This window comes from Leptodactylus fuscus, chromosome 1 (assembly GCF_031893055.1).
Source record: "Leptodactylus fuscus isolate aLepFus1 chromosome 1, aLepFus1.hap2, whole genome shotgun sequence".
Taxonomy (NCBI): Eukaryota; Metazoa; Chordata; class Amphibia; order Anura; family Leptodactylidae; genus Leptodactylus; species Leptodactylus fuscus.
Genome location: NC_134265.1, coordinates 316,743,257 through 316,765,633, shown reverse-complemented (window position 1 = coordinate 316,765,633; position 22,377 = coordinate 316,743,257). Strand labels below are relative to the sequence as shown.

General features: G+C 41.1%; 1 protein-coding gene across 1 annotated transcript in view; it reads left to right on the top strand.

Annotated features, from left to right (window-relative positions):
• Positions 1 to 22,377, top strand: part of PPARGC1A (PPARG coactivator 1 alpha) — an 85,492-nt gene that overhangs the window by 20,153 nt on the left and 42,962 nt on the right. Inside the window, exons 3-5 of the mRNA XM_075259932.1 lie at positions 16,354 to 16,548; positions 19,272 to 19,394; positions 21,654 to 21,855. Of these exons, the coding sequence (XP_075116033.1) occupies positions 16,354 to 16,548; positions 19,272 to 19,394; positions 21,654 to 21,855 (520 nt within the window). The remainder of the gene's footprint in view (positions 1 to 16,353; positions 16,549 to 19,271; positions 19,395 to 21,653; positions 21,856 to 22,377) is intronic.

The window sequence follows — 22,377 nt, the reverse complement described above, 5'->3', positions numbered from 1 at the left end:
AAATCGATAATAAAAAAGTGATGAGATATAGGGCAATCAATATAAATGTATGACGGGATATACAAATTTGTAAGCCTTGGAACATCAGTGCGTCGCTTATTTTTCATCATTTTTCTGGCCATCTGGCAGGTTGTGTGCATGTAGCTGGGCCATGGCTTAACAGCACGGTCAGGACATAGATGCCGGCCAGGCCTCATTGGTTCCATTCTCTGCTCTCAGTGAGCCCAGGCTGCAAAACAGACAAGAATAGGTCCCGTCTCGAGTTTTGCCCCATACACAGGCCCGTGAAAATTCGCAGTTGTATGTATGGAACCAAAGAAGTTAATAGGTCAGTGTGCATTCTAAGTTAAAAAAAAAACAAAAAACGGGTGAACTTTATTGGTCTTTTTTTTTATAGCCAAATCACCCAAAATATAAAAACTGTGTTAAAAACTGACCCCATAGACTTGTATGGGGTTTATCAGGCCAGAAAAACAGACAAAAAAAGGACGAGTTATTCACTGTCAGTTAAAAAAAACTAACATGTGTATGTACCCATTGACTTCCATTTTTTTGTACGGAAACCAGACAGATCCCATTATGGTCTAAGGGGTCCTCAAACTTTTTAAACAGTGGGCCGGAGGCAGAGCAGGTCGCACAGACATCGGGAGCGGTGCCCTCCAATAGGTAAAGTGAAGTGCGCTCCATGGCCTGACCCGAACTGCCCAGGAGCTTCATTATAAATGCACGCCTGCCGGCATTGTCAGCGGTGCCAGACAGAAGTGTTTGGCGGGCTGCATGTGGCCCTCGGGCCGCAGTTTGAGGACCCCTGGTCTAAAGGGTCCATGGGGTTTCCTTAGGTAACTGCTTTTTTATGCACATTAGGTTTCCATTCTGGGGGTCCCCAAGCGAACTCCCTGAACAGAAACCAATGCGCCGATGTGAACCAGGCCTTAGTCCCTACGTTGTGGAAATGCAATGTTTTTTTGCAGATTTTGCTGTGATATTTTTGAGCCAAAGTCAGGAGTGGGCTTATCAGAAGGGAAACGTCTAAGCACTTTCTATATCTTTTCCATTCCTTTTTAAGCCACTCCTGACTTTGGCTCAAAAAACACAGCAAAAAAATGATATGTTTCCACATCGTAGGGTCTTAGCCTAAAGCAAATATATGATCCAAAAAAAAAAAAAAAGCCCCATTCCCACTCCCTAATCTAGTATCACATTTGGGCTGAATACACACAGACAGTTATTGATGCTGTTTTAATGCAGTTTTCTATCCAAAGCCAGAAGTGGATCCATTTATACTTTGCATCAAATCCTGCACCAAAAACTGCCTGTGTGTTTCTAGCCTTACCGTTGTTTTTCCCCTACAAATATGATATGGCAGCATTTTCCTACATAAAGCTGATATATACAGCAGGAGACGTGTCTCACTATTATTTTTAGTCTTGTATAGAAGTTTTACGCAGGCACTGATCTGTTCCTTGCGGCAGATGACAAGGTGCTTTGTGTTTGTGCCTCTGATGCTCTGCAGGATGGGGCGGGTGACCCCTTTAATCAGTTCATGCGCTGGGATTTTTTCAGTCACAGACATAGCCATGATGTCTAAAAGCAGTTGCAAACACAAAGCTATTTTAGAGCAGCACTTTGAAATCGATAAGGCTGTTACATGCGGTCTGTCTCAGGAATTTCTGTAAGGCCTGGAGCATGCCACCGTACATATATTTATAGCTGGCAGCGCTGGAGTGACGGAATGGAGAACTTCTACTCACAGGACTCCCGCATTTGATAATAAAACATCTTATCACGTGTCTATTGTCTATTAGGTAACTGAATATATCACTAGACAGTATAGTAAAATAATAGTAATGCAAAAACTATGAGCTTAAAGCCAGGTTCACACCACGTGTTGGCATCTGAGTGTAAAGTAGTTTAAAAGGGCATCTATAAAACAAGCCTGTGCTGATGCTAGCTGGGTAACTGTATACCCTGAACCAAGCGGTGCGGGCCACATATAGGTGTACTACATAGATTCCCATTTGGAATGTTGTATACTGTGCGGCGTATGTTGTTTGCAGGAAGCCAGTGGATAAAATAGCATAGTCCACTATGGATATGTTTTAGTGTATGCATGGATGTGCAATTAAGGGTGTGTGGATGGATAGAAAGATACACTAGTAGATAGATTGTAGATAGATAGGAGAGAGATGGATGTGCGAATGGACTAATAGAGAAAGGTAGAAAGATATTTGAAAGGTAGGTAGGCAGGTAGATAAGAGTTGGATAGATAGATATATATAGAGAGATAGATAGGTAGATAGATAGATAGATAGATAGATAGATAGATAGATAGATAGATAGATAGATAGATAGATAGTTATGGATGGGAATAGATAGATAGATAGATAGATAGATAGATAGATAGATAGATAGATAGATAGATAGATAGATAGATATGGATGGGGATAGATAGGAGATGGATTGGTAGATAAGAGATAGGTAAGACTGTTGGATGATATGTAGGAGGTACATAGGAAATAAGTGGACAGATAGTTGTAAGATGACAGACAGACAGACAGACAGACAGACAGACAGACAGACAGACAGATAGATAGATAGATAGATAGATAGATAGATAGATATGTGGTGTAATTGTAGGGGGTGCAGAGGTTGCAGGGCCCTATAGAATGAGGGGGCCCAGTGGCCTCTATATAGTTTATGTTAACACCAGTATTCTAGATAGCTCATGGTATTTTGGGGCCAGGTTACAGATTCGGGGCACAGGAGCTTCACGTTACGCCTCTGGATAGACCGATAAATAGGAGATAAAGACTAAACATAAATGTTGCATTTCCTCCAAGTTTTCCACCACACTCGCTCGCACTCCTTGCGGTTGCCATGGTTACAGTACCTAGCAGTAACATTAAAATGTCAGCGTTTTAGAATAATGTGGTACAGCTTTATCACTGATCCTATAATTTGTCTGTACTTGTTGTCATACCAAGCTGAAAGCAGAAATCTCTGAGTTTGTATACTAGTAATGTCGTCTGAGCTGTTCCAAGATTGGCCCCGGATCAGCGATGGGAATTCGGGGAAGTCTTCACTATCTTCTTCACTTTGCCATCTGGTGCAATGTCTAGTATCTGGGAGGAGAAGCTATTACTAGCCCGTGTTACACACACACACACACACACACACACACACACACACACACTACAATCCTGAGGCAAAGCCGTCATTTGGTAGCGTGCACAGCATAACAAATTCGACTCTGCTACATCCGCCATTAATGTGCAAATCACAAAGACACTTATTTAAAAGGAGAAGAAAAAAAAAACTGTTTTATTTACAATACTAAAAAGGTTAAGGAAATTCCATTTCACCCCCTACCGTGCGGCTGCGGTCTGCGTTATATTTGACCTTTTCTTCCAAAATGCCCTTTTCACTTTTTTTTTTATATGTATACATACAGTACGAAAAAATAAATAAATTTTTGCCTGAATTAAAACGGGATGAATCAGCCCCAACAGCAACACAACGTCTGCCAAAAAGGTGGACAAGATAACAAGAACGTAGCAACGTGAATCAGACGGCTATAAAAAGCTCAGCAATTACCAAAAAAGGAAGCATATGGCGGTTATCTGCTCCGGCGAGGGCGAACAAGTTTTCTAGTATTTAAGATAATTCTCTAGTGCTTGCTATTTAAAGTCTATGGGTAAGCTTCCATAAGAGCCTTTTACCAAGGCCTCTGTTTAACCGTGCCACACAAACTAAGCCAATAATCCGTCTGACTTCCATATTACAAGAAACAGATCCACTAATAATTGTTAACAGAGACATTTCTGTGAAGATGTGCAGCAGCCGGGGACTCGCACTCTCGCCTCCTGACAGCGACAAGGCCACACGAATATAAATTGTAAATTACGAATGATGTAATAATAATCATCACCAGGTAATAAAATCCACCGCAAATCTCCTACACACCTTTTATTTCAGTTCTTTACTATTTGCAAAATATCTTCTTGCTGTCAGTGAATGTGAACATAATGAAACACTTGAAATCAACAGAAAGAAAAGTGCTGCCTCCTTTTAAGCAGGACGCTAGTGTAACTGCAGCCCCTTAGAACAAACTGTTGTCCGGTTCTGATGGTTCGTTACTTTGTGTCAGTGCAGGTGACACTGTAATTTCCCATAGAAAGAATTCTGCCATGCGTTCCTCTGATGTTGTGAGTAATTTACTCTGATTGTTTTTTTTTCCAACTAGGAGGACGCCATTCACTTACATTAATGAAGGAGTGGCGGAGCTACTCAGTGATCATTGGTGACACTAAAGGAGTCATGGCCAAAGTCGTCATGTAGCCCTAGCCTAGGGTCATATTTACATTGGTTGTTTTAATAATGATGGCAGTGAATGTGTCTACGTGAAGGTCATGGTGTCATGACCATCAAAAGCTGACTTGTCCTATCTTTAGCCATCAAAATGGACATAGAGCCTTGTGAATAGACCCATAGACATTCATGGGTCAATAGGTCCCTTCCGTGTACTCGAATGGCCCAATACAGCACTGTTATGTGAATAAGGCCTAAGGCTATATCCGCATGACCATGTGCTTATAGGGTCTTGGAAAATGTGGCAATGTTATAGCCGCAACTGATTGTACAACCTCCATGCGCTGAAGTACAGTGTCTGATAGTATACTTTTCTGTGTGAATGACTCCATAGACTTCTGTAGCTAACATACATTTATATGTAACTTTGGATTGACCAAACCTGGACTAACTGGGATGTTAAAGTGTTGCACCCAACCCCAGGCTTTGTAGTGAGTACAGTGAGTACAGCATCATTATCACAGCACATACTGCTTACAACTGCCCTATGTCTTAGTACCTATAGATCTATCATTGCCAGATCCCTCGTGGTTGGCTCACTAATGGCTTTATTCCATATTTCCCATCCTGCAGTCAGGGAGTTGCACTTTCCTCTGCACAATGTCACAGATCAGGTTTGGGAGGTTGGGTAAACTTTATAACACTACAAAACTGGTTGTAAGTATGTGACAATAAATTCCTCCATGTAAATTCATGCCTGAAGGTCACTCCAAGGCTTATAAATTGAAATATTATGCTCTATAAACTCATTCCGCTAAGTCTAACATTTTGCTTAGCGCAAAGCTGAATTCCACCCTGGCCATGTATAAAACTGCAAAGAGCCTTTCCCGCTAAAATCACTTGTAAATATAACATGTCGGGTTGTTCTCGTCTGGCAAGAAATTCTATTAGGATTTTCCACTTTTTAATGTTAGTAACCATTGTGGCCGCCTTTACAGCTCCAACTGGAATTTTAACCCGACTTTCCATGAGCCCTGAATGGTTATTCTGCTTGCTTGACCAGTGATATACCACCCACTTACCTATTATAGGTACTCCTAAATAGAGATGAGCGAACACTGTTCGGATCAGCCGTTCCTGCCAGGTGCTTCCATTCATTTCTATGGGAGCGTGCTGTTCGGAATGGCTGATCCAAACAGTGTTCGCTCATCTCTACTCCTAAAGTCTTATCCAGGCTAAAAGGCTTATCGTTAGGATAGTTCATCAATAACAGACAGCAGCAGCTCCATCGATCAGCTGTTGATATACAGAGAATGGATCAGGAGACAGACAGTTCTCTGTATAGTGCTGGAATGGAGGCCTACAACTTTGCTATTGAACTGAATGGGACCAGATCGGACCATTACACAGAGAACAGAGTTGTCTTCCTCCTTCTAGCCAAGCATGTATGTGTATGGAGAGTCAAGAAGAATTGTTCCGATCAAGCTTTGAGTCAGCAGATATTGAAGGTGTATGGCCAGCTTAAATGGATTATCCAAGACTGGACATTGGTGGCCTTCTTAGCATGGGGCATGGACCATCAGTGCCAGATTAGTGGACACCCGTCACTGCCACGACACAGTATATGGAGAAAAGCTGATCAGAGGGACTGACAGATGTCGGACCCCCATCTATCTGATAAAGATAGGCCATTAATATCCAATTTCTTTAACATAGGCTGAAAATACACTCACCGGCCACTTTATTAGGTACACCATGCTAGTAACGGGTTGGACCCCCTTTTGCCTTCAGAACTGCCTCAATTCTTCATGGCATAGATTCAACAAGGTGCTGGAAGCATTCCTCAGAGATTTTGGTCCATATTGACATGATGGCATCACACAGTTGCCGCAGATTTGTCGGCTGCACATCCATGATGCGAATCTCCCTTTCCACCACATCCCAAAGATGCTCTATTGGATTGAGATCTGGTGACTGTGGAGGCCATTGGAGTACAGTGAACTCATTGTCATGTTCAAGAAACCAGTCTGAGATGATTCCAGATTTATGACATGGCATTGCATTATCCTGCTGAAAGTAGCCATCAGATGTTGGCTACATTGTGGTCATAAAGGGATGGACATGGTCAGCAACAATACTCAGGTAGGCTTTGGCGTTGCAACGATGCTCAATTGGTACCAAGGGGCCCAAAGAGTGCCAAGAAAATATTCCCCACACCATGACACCACCACCACCAGCCTGAACCGTTGATACAAGGCAGGATGGATCCATGCTTTCATGTTGTTGACGCCAAATTCTGACCCTACCATCCGAATGTCGCAGCAGAAATCGAGACTCATCAGACCAGGCAACGTTTTTCCAATCTTCAATTGTCCAATTTCGATGAGCTTGTGCAAATTGTAGCCTCAGATTCCTGTTCTTAGCTGAAAGGAGTGGCACCCGGTGTGGTCTTCTGCTGCTGTAGCCCATCTGTCTCAAAGTTCGACGTACTGTGCGTTCAGAGATGCTCTTCTGGCTACCTTGGTTGTAACGGGTGGCTATTTGAGTCACTGTTGCCTTTCTATCAGCTCGAACCAGTCTGGCCATTCTCCTCTGACCTCTGGCATCAACAACGCATTTCCGCCCACAGAACTGCCGCTCACTGGATGTTTTTTCTTTTTCGGACCATTCTCTGTAAACCCTAGAGATGGTTGTGCGTGAAAATCCCAGTAGATCAGCAGTTTCTGAAATACTCAGACCAGCCCTTCTGGCACCAACAACCATGCCACGTTCAAAGGCACTCAAATCACCTTTCTTCCCCATACTGATGCTCGGTTTGAACTGCAGGAGATTGTCTTGACCATGTCTACATGCCTAAATGCACTGAGTTGCCGCCATGTGATTGGCTGATTAGAAATTAAGTGTTAATGAGCAGTTGGACAGGTGTACCTAATAAAGTGGCCGGTGAGTGTACTTATACAATGCAAAAGTTAATAGTTATTTTGCCAATTAACATGAAGTGAATGATGAAAAGAGAAATCTAAATCCCATCCGTATTTTGAGCGACCACCCTTTGCCTTCCATCTGTTCTTCTAAGTACACTTGCAGACAGTTTTTAAAGGACCTCTTAGATGTAGGCTTGCTCCAATCCATCTGCCTCTTCATGTAATCCCAGACAGATTGGATGATGTGAGATCAGGGCTCTGTGGGGTCCATATTATCACGTCCAGGTCTCCTCCAAAGGGCAAAGGTCACACCAATTATTGTAGCGATTTAGATTTCTCTTTTCTTCCTTGATTCATTTTGTTAGTTGATTCTAGTTTTGAAAACCTTCTTAGTAGATGAGCGAACACTGTTCGGATCAGCCGATCCGAACAGCACGCACCCATAGAAATGAATGGAAGCACCTGTGACGCTGACTTTGCCGGCGGCCGGCCGGTGTCACAGGTGCTTCCATTCATTTCTATGGGTGCGTGCTGTTCAGATCGGCTGATCCGAACAGTGTTCGCTCATCTCTATTGGCAACATCTTTTCGGCACCTGCCGAAAACTTTACTACAATATTGTATATATTATATAGATTCATTAATAGTTGCACAAAGTCAAGTTCTTGTAAGCAGGACATCCTCCCCCTAGTGATCTCGGCCTAGTACAAATCTTCTCGGCTACAGGTAATGCATTTATTTACTAATCAGCAAATTACTTTACTCAGTCAGTAAATGTTAAGGTCTAAAGACTGATAAGATCATTTGCTTTCAGGTGTTCTCTCAATATTGTTCTCAGCATCAAGTAGAAATTGAAAAGAGTGACCTTTTGCTACTGACTTAAATTGACTGCATTTCTAAAGATTCACTGGTTTCAATTACCATAAATTTTTCATATTGGGCCTACAACCAAGGCTCCGACTCCAGAAAAACAGTATCTTATCGTCGCCTTGTTAATGCAGTCAGCTCGGTGATAGCTCGTTCCTAGATTTTTTTTTTTCTTCAGAATCAAAGCGGGTGTCAAGGACATGAAAGATATGAAGTTTACACAAATAAAATCTAATCGTTAATTGACTTCAGAAATGTGAATAGCGCTCATGGTCAAGGGGCGGAATATTCCTCTCGAGATTTGACTTCTTTGTGACTCATGGAGATGAAAGTCCAGTTTTACGGCTTTGTGCTCTCTTGTATGTGCCCTAGAAGATGTTCAATTAAGCTCTTTATTGAAGTGTCCATCATAAAGTGAACTTGTAGTTTTAGACAAGAATGGAACCGTCAAGCGATCGATAACCATACATAGTATTATCAGTTGAGTTGGGTTCATTGTACATGCTTAAAGTCCAAAAAGAGGTATACATGACTTTAAGGGGAAGCCATATTTATAAAAAAAAGCACTTGTTAAGAAGATAATGTTGCCATTCAGAACTAACTCTTGGTCGTAGATACTTCAATACATTAGACTATCTTACATTCACTGGGGGTAAAAATAACTTTAAAATCCCGATATTCCCCAAGCAGGTTGGGGGCAAATTGAGTGCATGGCTAACCTTATAGGGGTAGTTCCGATTAATTGGGGGTGTGAAAGGGCAGCATAGTAACTTACAGTTGAGAATGGGATGTGTTAAAAACCTCTGGATTCTATTAGTCGTTGGAATATGATAGTGATATCCGATGAGATGCTTTATTACAATATTACCGTAGCAATTGGACTTTCCTGTGTGATGCTGACATTTCTTATAGGGATAGGACTGGCTCTGCATTGGTAGATTTTGCCCATGCTCTTCTCGTGTATATTGGCCCATGGAAACTCCACCTTAAGGCCTATTGTCCACTCCCCGTGGACTATTTTCTTAAGGTGAACATGGCCGTATGGATAGACCCTTAAATGGGACCTCTCACTATTCCTTTAAAGTCCAACTCTTGGATTATTCTGTGGATTCCAGGGCAGTTAGTTTGAGCATCCTATATACTTATTAGTAACTGTGGTGTCAGGTGGGCGGTCCTTGCCCATTTACTCCAGCCCAGGATTGTCTACCTGACAATAGAGAGCGTAATTAACATATTGGATGCTGAAGCTAACCAAAATGATTGGTATTGGGGCTAGGGAAAAATTCCAACTACGTCAGATTCAGAGGAGCAGCGCCTACTGAAGGAGTTGGAGTTACTGGAGGTAGTTTAAGGTCCCGTTTTAAGGCTACTGAAAAAAAATGTTGTGCTAAAAATACCTACTATGTGTTATAATACTGATTGACTAATCCTATTACACTTTATACTTTGGCCTTTTTTTATGACCTGACCCATAAATACGACATGTCACATACCCCAGTACTGCCGACACAGCCATAACATCCACCGCCGTGATGTACCATCTGTTTACCAGGGAGTACCTGAGACCTAAACTCAAAGCTCTGGGTATTCATCTCGATGTCAATATCTTCAGCTGACATCTCCAATATTTCATTCCGGCACTTTCTGACTCTATTTTTATGGCATTGTCCCCAAGGAACGACTTTATAGGCGCCATATTTCATCATTCATTCATCTCCAAGACTTGTATGAAGAAGTGAGGCCTGTAGCAGTATAAGTGGATGCAAATTCTTGACACCATAAAGCTATTGAATGCCCATGAAACGCTATAGCGGATGTTTTTTTTTTCTACCTTCTGATGAAAGGATGCGAGCGAAACTGCTTCCTAATCTATTATTTAGAAAGAAAGCAATATATCTCATTCAATTCTATATTCCCTAAAACAAATGTTCACGCGTAACCCTGCACATCACTCATTTTTCTTCATATATTATCCTGCCATGCAGCCAAAAATGTATACACAATTTTTTTTCATATATCTGATTCTCTGCCAAGGAAAATACTAAGAAAAAGACTGTCAGGAAAAAAAATGTGCTGCTAAAATGATATTATTTGTTTCTTGTTGTCATTGTGCTATTTAGAATATTTATGTAGTTATTGGACAGGGGCTTCTTGTAAGGTTTCATATAGTTCGACTTTAGATTTTTCCCTAGACAATCTACATCCTATTTGGCACTTAGTAATGGGATTGTTGAGATGAGATTGATGAGTATTTGGTAGGCACAATTCTTGGCTCTTTCCATCAGTGTCGTAGACTTGGAACGAAACGGAACTTGCTTCTATCATACTCCCTTCAGCTGCAGTCTTGTGGGTAGAAGAACCATGAAACCAGGGTTCTGATTATTAGTAGGGGTATCTGTGGTTAGATCTTCACCAGTCTGGAATTTATTGCTTATCCAATGGATAAATGGAAAACTAGAGATGAGCGAACACTGTTCGGATCAGCCGTTCCGAACAGCACGCTCCCATAGAAATGAATGGAAGCACCTGGCATGTACACTTTGCCGGCGGCCGGTCGCCGTGCCAGGTGCTTCCATTCATTTCTATGGTAGCGTGCTGTTCGGAACGGCTGATCCGAACAGTGTTCGCTCATCTCTATGGAAAACGCTTTAGGTTGGGACACTTTACATTATAGCGACAACTCAGAAATTTCAGGTTATTTTATTTTAAGTAAAAATTTAAGGAATATTCTGGGAAAAACTCATGATATTCCTACTGTAGGGTCTCATGTGACAGTGCATAGCACAGGGATTTTTTCTTTGAATCCCAACATCACGGTCCCTCAGAACCTACTTTGGTCAGAACACATGGGGCCAATATCTTAAGATACATATTGCAGAATTCTAGTGAAAATTGTACCAAAACAAACTAACACACATGAAGTTTTTAGAATATATATATATATATATATATATATATTTTTACCATACTAGACACTTTTCAAAAGTGCCTAGAAAAGGTGTCATGAGTTCTAAAATTTGTTGCCGCAAAATTCCACAATTTTGGCACAAAATTCTAAAATTTCTAAAGTATGAAAACCGAGGTCTTATTAAGGAACTTCAAAACGCACTTATGATGGGTCTCCTTACTTTGATGCTAGCATTATTTTAGATGTTCTCAATAAATGACTTCTACATATCATCTATGACATGACTGGTCCTCTAAATTGCATGGCCAGGATTGAATGGCCATCAGTATAATGCATGGTTGCACCAAGTCCGCAAGACCAGCTTCCCCCCATGATGTCCATATAGTTTTTTCACATCTTGAGTTGAATTTCATCCTTTACATCCACTAACATGAGAATTGCAGACACTGCTCATAAAGGACAAAATGTTCCCTAAACACAGTTGTAATTGTATTTATTGTAAAGGAAATCACCCTAGAACGTTACACTTGAGTGCAATCGTACTATTAGGTTATTAAAGCTTATATGGATCCATATCATTATAATGCCCAAGAAAACAACCCAAGTCTGCCAGGCATATTTGCTGCAAAAATGAATACAGACAATAACTGGCAGAAATCTGAAATTTACTGAGCATGTTATTCCATGTTTCGCTTTGCAAGAGTTGAAATTCATCAATATTTCCAATGCTCTTGCTGCTTGTAGCATATTCGTAAAAATTGGTGCAAAAACTGCTTGGACGTGATAGGTTTGTGCATGGAAAGCATTCATACGCTCACAGCTGTTTTATCAGCGACTTAACAACCTTGAAAGGCAATTCCAATTGCCTAATTCTTCACAGCAATGACTTTCAAGCTAGTCCTCAGTGAGCCCGGTACAGGTCAGAATATGTAAGTGACTTCGATCAAGTATGCCAATACATGAGACTTGATTTACTCTTCTGCTACACACATATACATATAAATGCACATATACATAAATACACACACATACATATAAATGCACACACACATACATATAAAAGCACATATACATAAACACACACACATGCACATAGAAATGCTGCCAAATTTTAACATACACTGTCTACCAATATGTATTTAGACATCCATGCAAATGAAGATATCTGCGGTCGGGATCTACATCATGACTTCCGCTGTTAAATAGGAAACAGCATTGGCATTAGTCACATGCAAGATGCCACGAAGTGCAGAGCCATCCGATTTCGAGAAAGGGGTAATTGTGGGGTACCACAGAAATGGTTGATCCTTAAGGGACATAGCAAGCAAACTGAATTACCCAAAATCGACAGTGGCCTATGTGATTACGAAGTGGAAGGTGAACGGTGATTGTCGGAATGTGCCCCGAGTCAGCAGACCCCGAAACTGAGAGATAGAGACCGACGAGTGCTCGCACCCGACCGATGGCTCACATACACCAGGAGTTTCACCAGCCATCCGGCAGTATTGTATCAATCAATATCATCCGTAAGGAACAGCTCATTGTGGTGTTAGTCTAAAGGTGGCTGTATACTTACATTAACTGTTCACCAAACCCTTGTTTGGCCAACAGGCATTTCTCTTACTCCTTCATATACAAACATCCTTGGTTTGATGGAGTATCAATGTGTTTTGAGAGGAGAGTCATTGTAAGACACCTCTATTGGCAGCGTATCTTCCTGGTGAACAAAAAATTGAGCGTGACAACTCATCTTTTTTGTTCCCCAACATCAGCTGTCTGACTCTTCAACAACCTTTGCGACATGGCTATAGATATTAGTGTAGCCGAACACTCTTCTGTGGATGGCTACTTGCTCCTGGTCAGTACATAAAAATGAAGTACAAAGTATTAAAAAGTTCCAGAATTTTAGGTGTGGTGTGTTACGTCCAGGATAGAGCTGGCCATACACGAGATATTGGTCAAGCAATGCTGTTGGCCAAATAATGCATGTGTACTGAATGACAGAATGAAGATGGTGATGTCTTACAGTGGCTTATCGCCCCATTAAAAAAATATTTCCTGTGCTGACATCCAATTGTCAAATCCTTATCGCTTTGACATCTGCTTTCAAGGGAGAGTCACCAGGACCCCAAATACAGTAGGTGGCCCTCTAATATTGGCAACATGTGTATGGGTTGCTTGTACTACAATATTTACCATTGATCCCAGTTTTCTCCAATTCAATAGATGGATTTTAAATGATGACATGACCATTGACTAGTCTTCCTCTTGAGTACTGACCCATAAGTATTGCACCCCCACAATGTAGGGGCACTTTAAGCAGCTATAGCTGCAGAATCTTCTTTCTTGTTATCCCGCAGAACTATTGGTTGGCAGTCTGCGTACTTCCCACCTTTTGATCGATTTCCCGCTCTTGAACTCCATCCATCCCTCCGCAGTTAATAAATTTGTTTCTATATAAATAGCAATTTACGATAATTAGAAATAATGGCTTCGTCAAAAATATAAAGGTTACCTTGCAGAGTCATTTTAGTAAGTAATGGGCTGCTCTGCCATGTCACTTTCTAAACAGACATGTGTTAGTCGGCGAGTGCGCTTTATTTATTGTGACGTTGATTTATTTGCTGTGTAAATTGGGACACAGGCGATAATATAATGTGACGTTAATTGTTTAGCGGAGTCATCTTTGTTACATGCGTAGCTTTCTCCTGGGCGTTTGATTGCTGAAAGTTGTATAAAACTAATTGAGACTGCTCCGAAGAAGACCTGTGCCCACGGAATGTGTCAGCCGGAGCCGGGTGCCATTCTATCTACGACGGCGGTAACTAATCACCCACTTTGTACATTCATTGTCTCTAGGCAGAATGCTTAAATGGAGTGTGGAGGCTTCAGTTGTGATATTATAATAGATATTGTCTTTGATATTGTGCCAGTTTTGGTAGATTCGTCTGTAAATATTTGCCGGGTGCTGCCAGGCTTTCACGAGCTTAGGATAAATATAATGGGCCGTGGTTTACCGGTAGACCTATTGTATGTGACTAATGTACAGGCACTGCTTTGTCTCTCGTGACAAATGCAGAGAGAGTACGCTGTTAGGTGACAGCTTAGACTTTTAGTGTCACACATTCACTCAGTAAACAGCCACTCATTGCAAGATTGTGCCACAGCTGGAGAGATGGCACCATGCCATAGTAATATAGGGCATCTGTTTGACTGCACTGCAAAGCCCCTCTCACAGCTTAATAAATTGCTTACTGATTTGTTCTGTTCTGGAAAGTTGTAGCCATTTATTTCGGCTTCTATACAATCTTTCTTTTAAAGATATTTACTGCTGGTGAAGTTCTAGATCCCAGCGATGAGATTTAACAATTGCCGTCATCTTGTGTCGTGCGCAGCCCTATCTATATCATTCGGGTGGCGTATTGTTGAGCGGTGCCATTGTGTAAAAAAAATTGTGCTGACTACAAAAACGAGCGCATGATTATTTGCTTACATGGTAATCTATAGGGGCTTTATCTCGTGAAGCAGATAACTAATATAATAGAGGTGGACCATGGTATCTTGGCAAGGGCATTTGAAAGCCAGCCATGTTTGCAAATGAGTTCTTGCCCTTGCCTCTCTCACACCTTAATACGTAGATAATGCTCTTATGTTTGGCCCTCATTTATAGTTATCAGGCCAGGTTATCGGTATACCTCGAGCTATATATGAATGGGCCAACATATAGCAAATAGAAGATAAATGGTCTAAGGATATCTGGCATGATGCTTTTTTCTGTGCCATAATGATTGTGCTGGCTTGTTAACATTTTTTGTCATTTCAAAGAAGCGAGGTCAGATTTGACAATGGGTTGACTTCTAGTAGGGTGGCCATACAGATTAGTATGGATCAGCATGTAAAACTCCAACAGTGTAGTCTTACTTACTAGTCTTATAGGGAGAGTCAAACATTAGATGGTTGGCCAACATAAGGGTTTTGAGATAATGTGGCCTAAAATTGGACCATATTGAAAATTATTAAGTACTTATGGGCTTTCTATACATGTTTATGTATTAGATATCTCCCTACATATCAGTTATAAGTAAGTCATGCCTGTGTTCTTATATTATTGAGAGAGCGACTAAACCACTGGCAAAACAATTGGGCATGTTGAAATTCAGCATGCCTGATCCTTTCTTTACCCATCTGCCATTGAGGGAGTTACCTCTGTACATTATATGGTGAAATAATCCCACCAAAATCATCATATTTAGCTGAAATTAAGCTAATGTTTAAGGCCACCTTAAGAAATATGCAAGTGTTTGACTTTAAATGGGTTGTCCTCTTCTGGATCGTTGAGATCCGCATGAGCCCTATTGAGTGTACTATGGTGGACAAGTTCAACCTTACTGGTCCACTTTCAGAAGTTTATTGTTGAGTCATCAAGATTATATTAATAATGGGCAAATACTGTAGACTTTAGACTACTATACAAAGCAGTTAGATTTTTTGTAGTGCCCCAGCATAAGCACTATCTTGATATTAGCAAAGGACAACTCAGAAACGTCTAGGGCCATTGGCTATTTGGCTCCTTGAACTGTTCCTGCTGAGGGCTACACGATTGATCTATTTATTCATAACTAAAAGTCATTTGTCTTCCAGATCTTTCTCATCCTTCACATCTTCCAGGCCCTTCATGGCAAAAATGAAAATTGCACTACAACACTTATCACGTATACGTAGTGATCTGTAATGTTAGAAGTTAAAAGGTTATTACATTTCAAGACACCTTAGTGGAAGGATGTTCAAGAAGGAACTGTGCTCAAATTACACTACATCCTATTGACCAATCCACCATTATGGTGTCCTACATTACAATATGGATTATATGGTTGAAACTGTAGATAAAGAAATTGTTGTGCACACAGTAATGCCTTAAGCCGTCTATAGACCTAATGGTTGGCCGTAAGATGTTTCCTTAATTTGCTTTCATGGGGTAAGGGTAGATAAGCGTCTACCAGATACTTATCTCAGGGGAAACCATGGAATTGGACAGGAAATCCAACCTCTCCAATCTATTTTTCCATTGACCTCTGACACTGGAGGAAGATCATTGCACCAAAAAGAGGTTTAGTCGTCATATTGGCTAATGTATAATGTGCTTCACTGTGACACCATACTTCAGGAGCCCCATAGTAAATCCTGCATCAAGGCCGTAAAGGCTCCAGTTAACAACAGCTAATGATAAGCCGGTGACATCTAATTATAAACCAGTGACATTGACTGTATGTACTTGGTGTAGGTTGACTACTGGTGAAATGATGGCACTTTATTATATTATTGACACTTTCAATTATTGCTCTTGCAGAAGATAGAAGAGGAGAATGAAGAAAACCTGCTAGCAGTTCTTACTGAGACACTGGACAGTCTCCCTGTGGATGAGGATGGATTGCCTTCATTTGATGCACTGACAGATGGAGATGTGACCAGTGAACATGATCCCAGCCTTTCATCTATGCCTGACGGCACCCCTCCAACACAGGAGGCAGAAGAGCCGTCACTAGTAAGAACCCTTCCTACTGTTTAACAGGAATTGGATGTGCTTCTGGCTACCCGCTGCATGGGTATGATGTAGTCGAAATAAGGTTTGGACTTTAATTTTAGGTCTAAAAAAAAGAATGACGTAGCTGTAATGACATTGCACGTGAAATAATGCTGAAATAGTGGCGTGGCCATTGAGTTGGGAAGTGCATGGATGCCTTTTATATGGGGACGTTTATTTTTAACTTGTGACATTGATTTGTAATGTTATCTGGGACCCATAATCAATATCATCCATTTTACCACTTCCAAGGCAAGAGTGCTCTTCTCCTGCCGTTATTGACCAGTGTAAGCCAGATTACTCATACTTGCGTGTAGCCTCAAATTATTTCAGTCACGTTAATGGAAGCCATTGTCTTTTCTTGGCCAAAGAAGATAATTCAAAGCAGTGTGAACGGAAGGTGTTAGTAAATGAGATTAGTGGCAGATTTCACTCTTCACTTCTACTCAGGTATATAATGTACAGACCCTTGGAATCTTGGTTTGGCTACGTAAATACTTGTATTGAAGCAAAGAACCAAGATCCTTCTTTACCAAGCCTGCTTAGTTTACAATCCTTCCATCAGTGAGAAATGGACATTGGTTCTCTATGCACTTTCTTCCTGATGATGTCATGGTGGGGTTGGGCTGATATACAGAAGCCAATCTAAGCAAGCAGAGCTGTAATGTAAAACATAACAGAAGGAACATCACCCAGGGCTCTTGACCCCTTTCCCACAATATGCATGTATGCTAATTCCAACTGGCTGAGCATTGCTTTTATTGACGTTCCCTTGGTCATATTGAAGTTCAAGAGACTTCAAAGAGTGGCCACTTAACCTTAGACAAAGTAGATAGGATGCAAGAATAGCAATGTTCAAGGCCATAACATGATCAGACCACAGAGACAGACTATGTGGCTGCTTGGAGAAAGGTTGTCTAGCCCTCTTAGAAAATAGATATACTGACATATACCAATCTGAAAGAGTCCAAGACTCTTTTGGCTTCTGTTGGGTGAATGGTGGTATTTGTCCCCTGTGTGCCACACGTGCACAAGCTGTGCTTCCGTTGCTCCTTTCATTAAATGAATAGCAGCCATGGAAGCAAGGGCCGCAAAATAAGACTGGAGTAGGACCTGTTCGATATTTTACGGCCCGGACTGTCAGCCATCACACAAGACAGTAAAATTCATGGTCATGTGTACGGGCCCATTGAAATTAACAGGTCACTTTGCTATCTGTGAAATACACGGATAGCACACTGAACACGACCACGGTCATCTGCAACCTTAGCCTTAGAGATCTTATATATCCAAGTCAATTTAATTCAATAAACAAGATTCTTGATTTATCTACAACACAGAATAATGTTACTATAAAAGAGATTCAGACTATGAAAACATTGGAATATTTTTCTCCTCCTTTCTAGGACAATAGTGGATTTCCCTCCTCTGGGACCTTCACCATTGACTATAATGAAGTAGATCTCAGCAGGGGGTCCCAAGGGAGACAACTCCACTCATGTCCTAGAAACATTACTAAAAAACGAATTCTATAATTTTGCTAAAGGTGCAATTCCATTCAATATATAAAGTGTAGTTTTATGGATGAATGTGACGTATCGGTCTACCTAGCATCTATGTGGCACACGTTTTCCTCAATGTCTCATAGACTTGAGTCTATTGACGAATCTGTGAAACCAGCCAAAAATAGGACATGTCCTATTTTTCGATGGACTATTTTAACGTGTGGATAACCCCATTGAAATCAGGGGGGGGGGAATTATTAAGACTGGCGATCTAGGTTCACGACTCACTAGATCTAGCGCCTGGTCGCAGATCTACACCAGTCAGGAACTGTGGCAGATCTATGCTAGTCAGGGACTGTCTCAGATCTGTGCCAGTTAGGGACTGTGGCATAACTCATGGCAGTTTTCTGGTGTGAGTTATAGTAAATCTGGTGGACGGGTACATCCCCACTCCGTCCCAAATACTGTAGACTCCTGCCCTGCTCCGTCCACTGTGTAAAAAAGTGGTGAATGGGGTGCAGAGGCAGAGAGGCTCCACAGTGCACAAAAAACGCGCCAAGTTAAGGAGCATTTTTGGATACTTTCAGTCGAGTCCATAAATACAGACCAGTGTGTATTAAAAAGGACTGTACAATGGTCTTTACAAAAATGTCCGTCACGTAGCCATATTTCACGTTGGTGTGAATACAGCCTAAATAATATAGTCAATGTGCTCCTGTATAGTGAAAATCCTCTACGTGCCTACAGTACATTAAGGTACAGTAATATATATGCTGTGGGTGCCCTATTAAACCTCTAAGAAAGGCTGTGTGCATGAAATACATACATTATATACTATATACAGTATATTGTATGCTATGTATACTATAGTATAGTCCCATTAATGAATCCATATTTCCCCGCATGCTGTGTGTACAAATAAATGGTCAGGTGCCCCCATTATATAAGCAAAGCTTCACAGGTTTGCTGTTCTTTTCTATTTTTTCCTTTTTTTTTTCTATTTTTTTTAGCTTTCTAAGTAATTTTACATAACAATTTTTCCCCTAACTGTGTTGGTTGCATATTTCTTTTTACAAGTCAATGTTTACTCCTCGCGACTAATGTGAACTAATATTTCTGAACCTGATTGTCATTCCTCATTGTCTTGTAACCGCGCTCCTTCTTGTCTTGTCTTTCTAGCTTAAAAAGCTCTTACTGGCTCCAGCTAACACTCAGCTGATTTATAATGAATGCATTGGACTCAGTACGCACAACCATGCAAGCCCTAATCAGAGGATCAGGACAAGCCCCGCGCCTGTCAAGGTACAAATTTCTTCCTTTTCATCCATCTAAAAATAAATGGAATAATAAGTAGCGGAAGACAAACCGGAATTAGACAGTATTCTATGCTGTCAGTCTCTTGCTTAGTCACAGGTATAGCAGAGCCGTGTTTGTCATTTGGCGCTGTCTGGAAGGAATCTTGAAGGGGTTATCTGAGGTTAGAATAAAGAGTCTGTGATTGGTTAAGAAATACAGTGGCGTTCTTGACCTCGGGCTATCCTGGCATAGTCATAAAAGCTAAGGAGAGAATGACAAATTCCTGCTCCTCTATCTGTACAAACTGACTATGTGATATTCTACAAGCTCCTCAGCTACCGTACACAGTAAATATGGCTGTCCCCGTTTGCGGAAGGCTGTCAGATCTAGATGCTTTGGTAGCTCAGGTGGAGGAGTAAAACTTGTCCTCCTTGGCCTTATCTTCTCCATAGAGTAATTCCAGGAGATTAATAATCTCAGTGTCATGTGGGAGATTTCTTTCATCGGTGATCAGTATGTCTCGGCACTTGATCCTGTTTTTTTTTTGTTGTATATTACATATAATTAAAGGGTTTTTCTACGCAAATTATTCTGCCGTAATAATATTTCATGCTTTGTGTATTTTTGTGTGTTTAGTGTTCCTTTAATTGTATACTATGTTATCTACAGTAGTTGTGTCATATCAGTTTCACTCCGGACTAAATGTGGCCACTCCATACACAGTATAACATGGCTGGTCATTCATTAGAATGGTTAGACTATATTCACACGTCTGTGTCCACTTCTCATGCATGACAAATGGACAAATCGTTCCTTATAGAATCCGTTCTGTGTCCGTTTGTCCATTTTTAACAGCCATTTTGAATCTGTCTTTGATGGACCATTAAAAAAACAGATAAATTTCATTGGCCCTTTTTACCCAACCCCTCTGAACAGCTTAGATACCTGTTGGGTCCATCTATCCATTAAAACGCACGACTGTAAAGTATGTCAAATTTTTTAAGTGAATGGGTGTGTGAGTCTGTAGAAGTAAATGCAGAGAGCTGCAGAAATTCATAGCCACTTCTCTACCAGATAGGAGAGGGATCTGGGAACACCCATTTTGCAGATGGCTTCAGGTCCCAGAGGTAGGACCCAAGCAGGGACATAGCTCTAAGAGGTGCAGAGATAGGACCCAAGCAGGGATATGGCTATAAGGGGTGCAGAGATAGGACCTAAGCAGGGACATAGTCCTAAGGGGTGCAGAGATAGGACCTAAGCAGGGACATAGCCCTAAGGGGTGCAGAGATAGGACCCAAGCAGGGTCATAGCCCTAAGGGGTGCAGAGGTAGGACCCAAGCAGGGATATAGCTCTAACGGGTGCAGAGGTAGGACCCAAGCAGGGATATAGCCCTAAGGGGTGCAGAGGTAGGACCCAAGCAAGGACATAGCCGTAAAGGGTGCAGAGGTAGGACTCAAGCAGGGACATAGATCTAAAGGGTGCATAGGTAGCAAACGCCACCAAACCATGGAGCCTCAGGAGGCCAAAGGCCTCTCTACAACATAAAAAGACAAAAATATTATTGACAGCACGTGGTAAGAAGGGGCCCGGTTACATATTTTGGATTTGGACCAAGGAGCTTCAAGTTACACCTCTGGACTTACATCTATCAAACATTAATGGCTTATCTTGTGGATATGTTGTAAAGGTCTAGGATGGGAACACCCTTTTAACCCCTTGCAGACTAATGTGTAGGAGGCATTGAAATATTTGCACCATCTTCTAATGTAGAAATATTAATCGCAACAGATTAATGACAAGATTCAGATTAGATACGGGGCACAATAGACACTTTATTTGCAGCATTACATCAAAAAACATTGAATAATTTTTCCGTACCGGCCATATTAGCCAAATACAGGACATTTTAAGGACACTTAGGAGATCTGGGCTGTAGCATCTGGTTACAAATAAACCTTAAGTGTTTTTAATCCTATCCTTTATTACACGATGACTATAAAAACAAGTTGTCTGGATGTTCCCGAGGATAAAGCCAAGACATTGGAGAATATGAAATAAAACTTTGCATAAGTGGCTTTGGGGAATCTTAAATACAATTTTCCTGTCTTGTTCTGCAAACAATTATTCACAGAACATAGAGCGCCTGCACTTATTGTGAACACTTCACAAAATTAATAAAAGACCAGCCATGACCACTTGTAATTTTTTTTTCACGAAGGACGCAGCTCACTAATTTTATTTTCCCTTTTTTTTTACCCATGAAGAGCGAGAACTATTGGAGTAATAAACCCAGAAACATTTGTCAACCGCAGAAGCCACAAAGGCGCCCCTGCTCCGAGCTCCTTAAGTACCTGACTGCAAATGATGACTCTCCTCAGACCAAATCAACAGAGAGCAGGACGAACAACAGACTTGACAAATGCACCAAAAAGAAGCCCTGCTTGCATCCTCAGCCACATTTTCAAGGTAGATTGGGGACTCGTAGATGTGCCGCACTACTTGCTAAAATTAATGTCGTCTTTACTCATTTAGATGGGTTTGCATGCTGCAAGTGTTGCTGGATCGTATGACGGGGTTGTCCTGGGTTTTCTTCTTAGTCTTGGAAATATGAAGACGATGTTTCATTCCTTTGCATTTTACAGAAGGTTTTATGATCAAAATAGGATTCTTTTAACAATGAATGTAATACATGTTTCCCCGAATCTTCCCTTTGCAGTGGTTCTTTGCTCTCTCACATATTGTGGAGTCCCCTTTATGACCCTCTATACCCTCATTGGACATATGGATAGTGGTTGTCCATGAATGGACAATGTTTTTATCTTCATGGATCTACCTTGTCCACCTCTTTGCGTTATAGGGAACTTGTCACCATTAGAATATCATCCAATTTGCTAGCATAATGTTATAGAGCAGAAGAAGTTGAGTAGATCGATATATAACATTGTGGCAAAAGATTCAGTAGAACTTGGAACTTTTTGAATAAGGTGT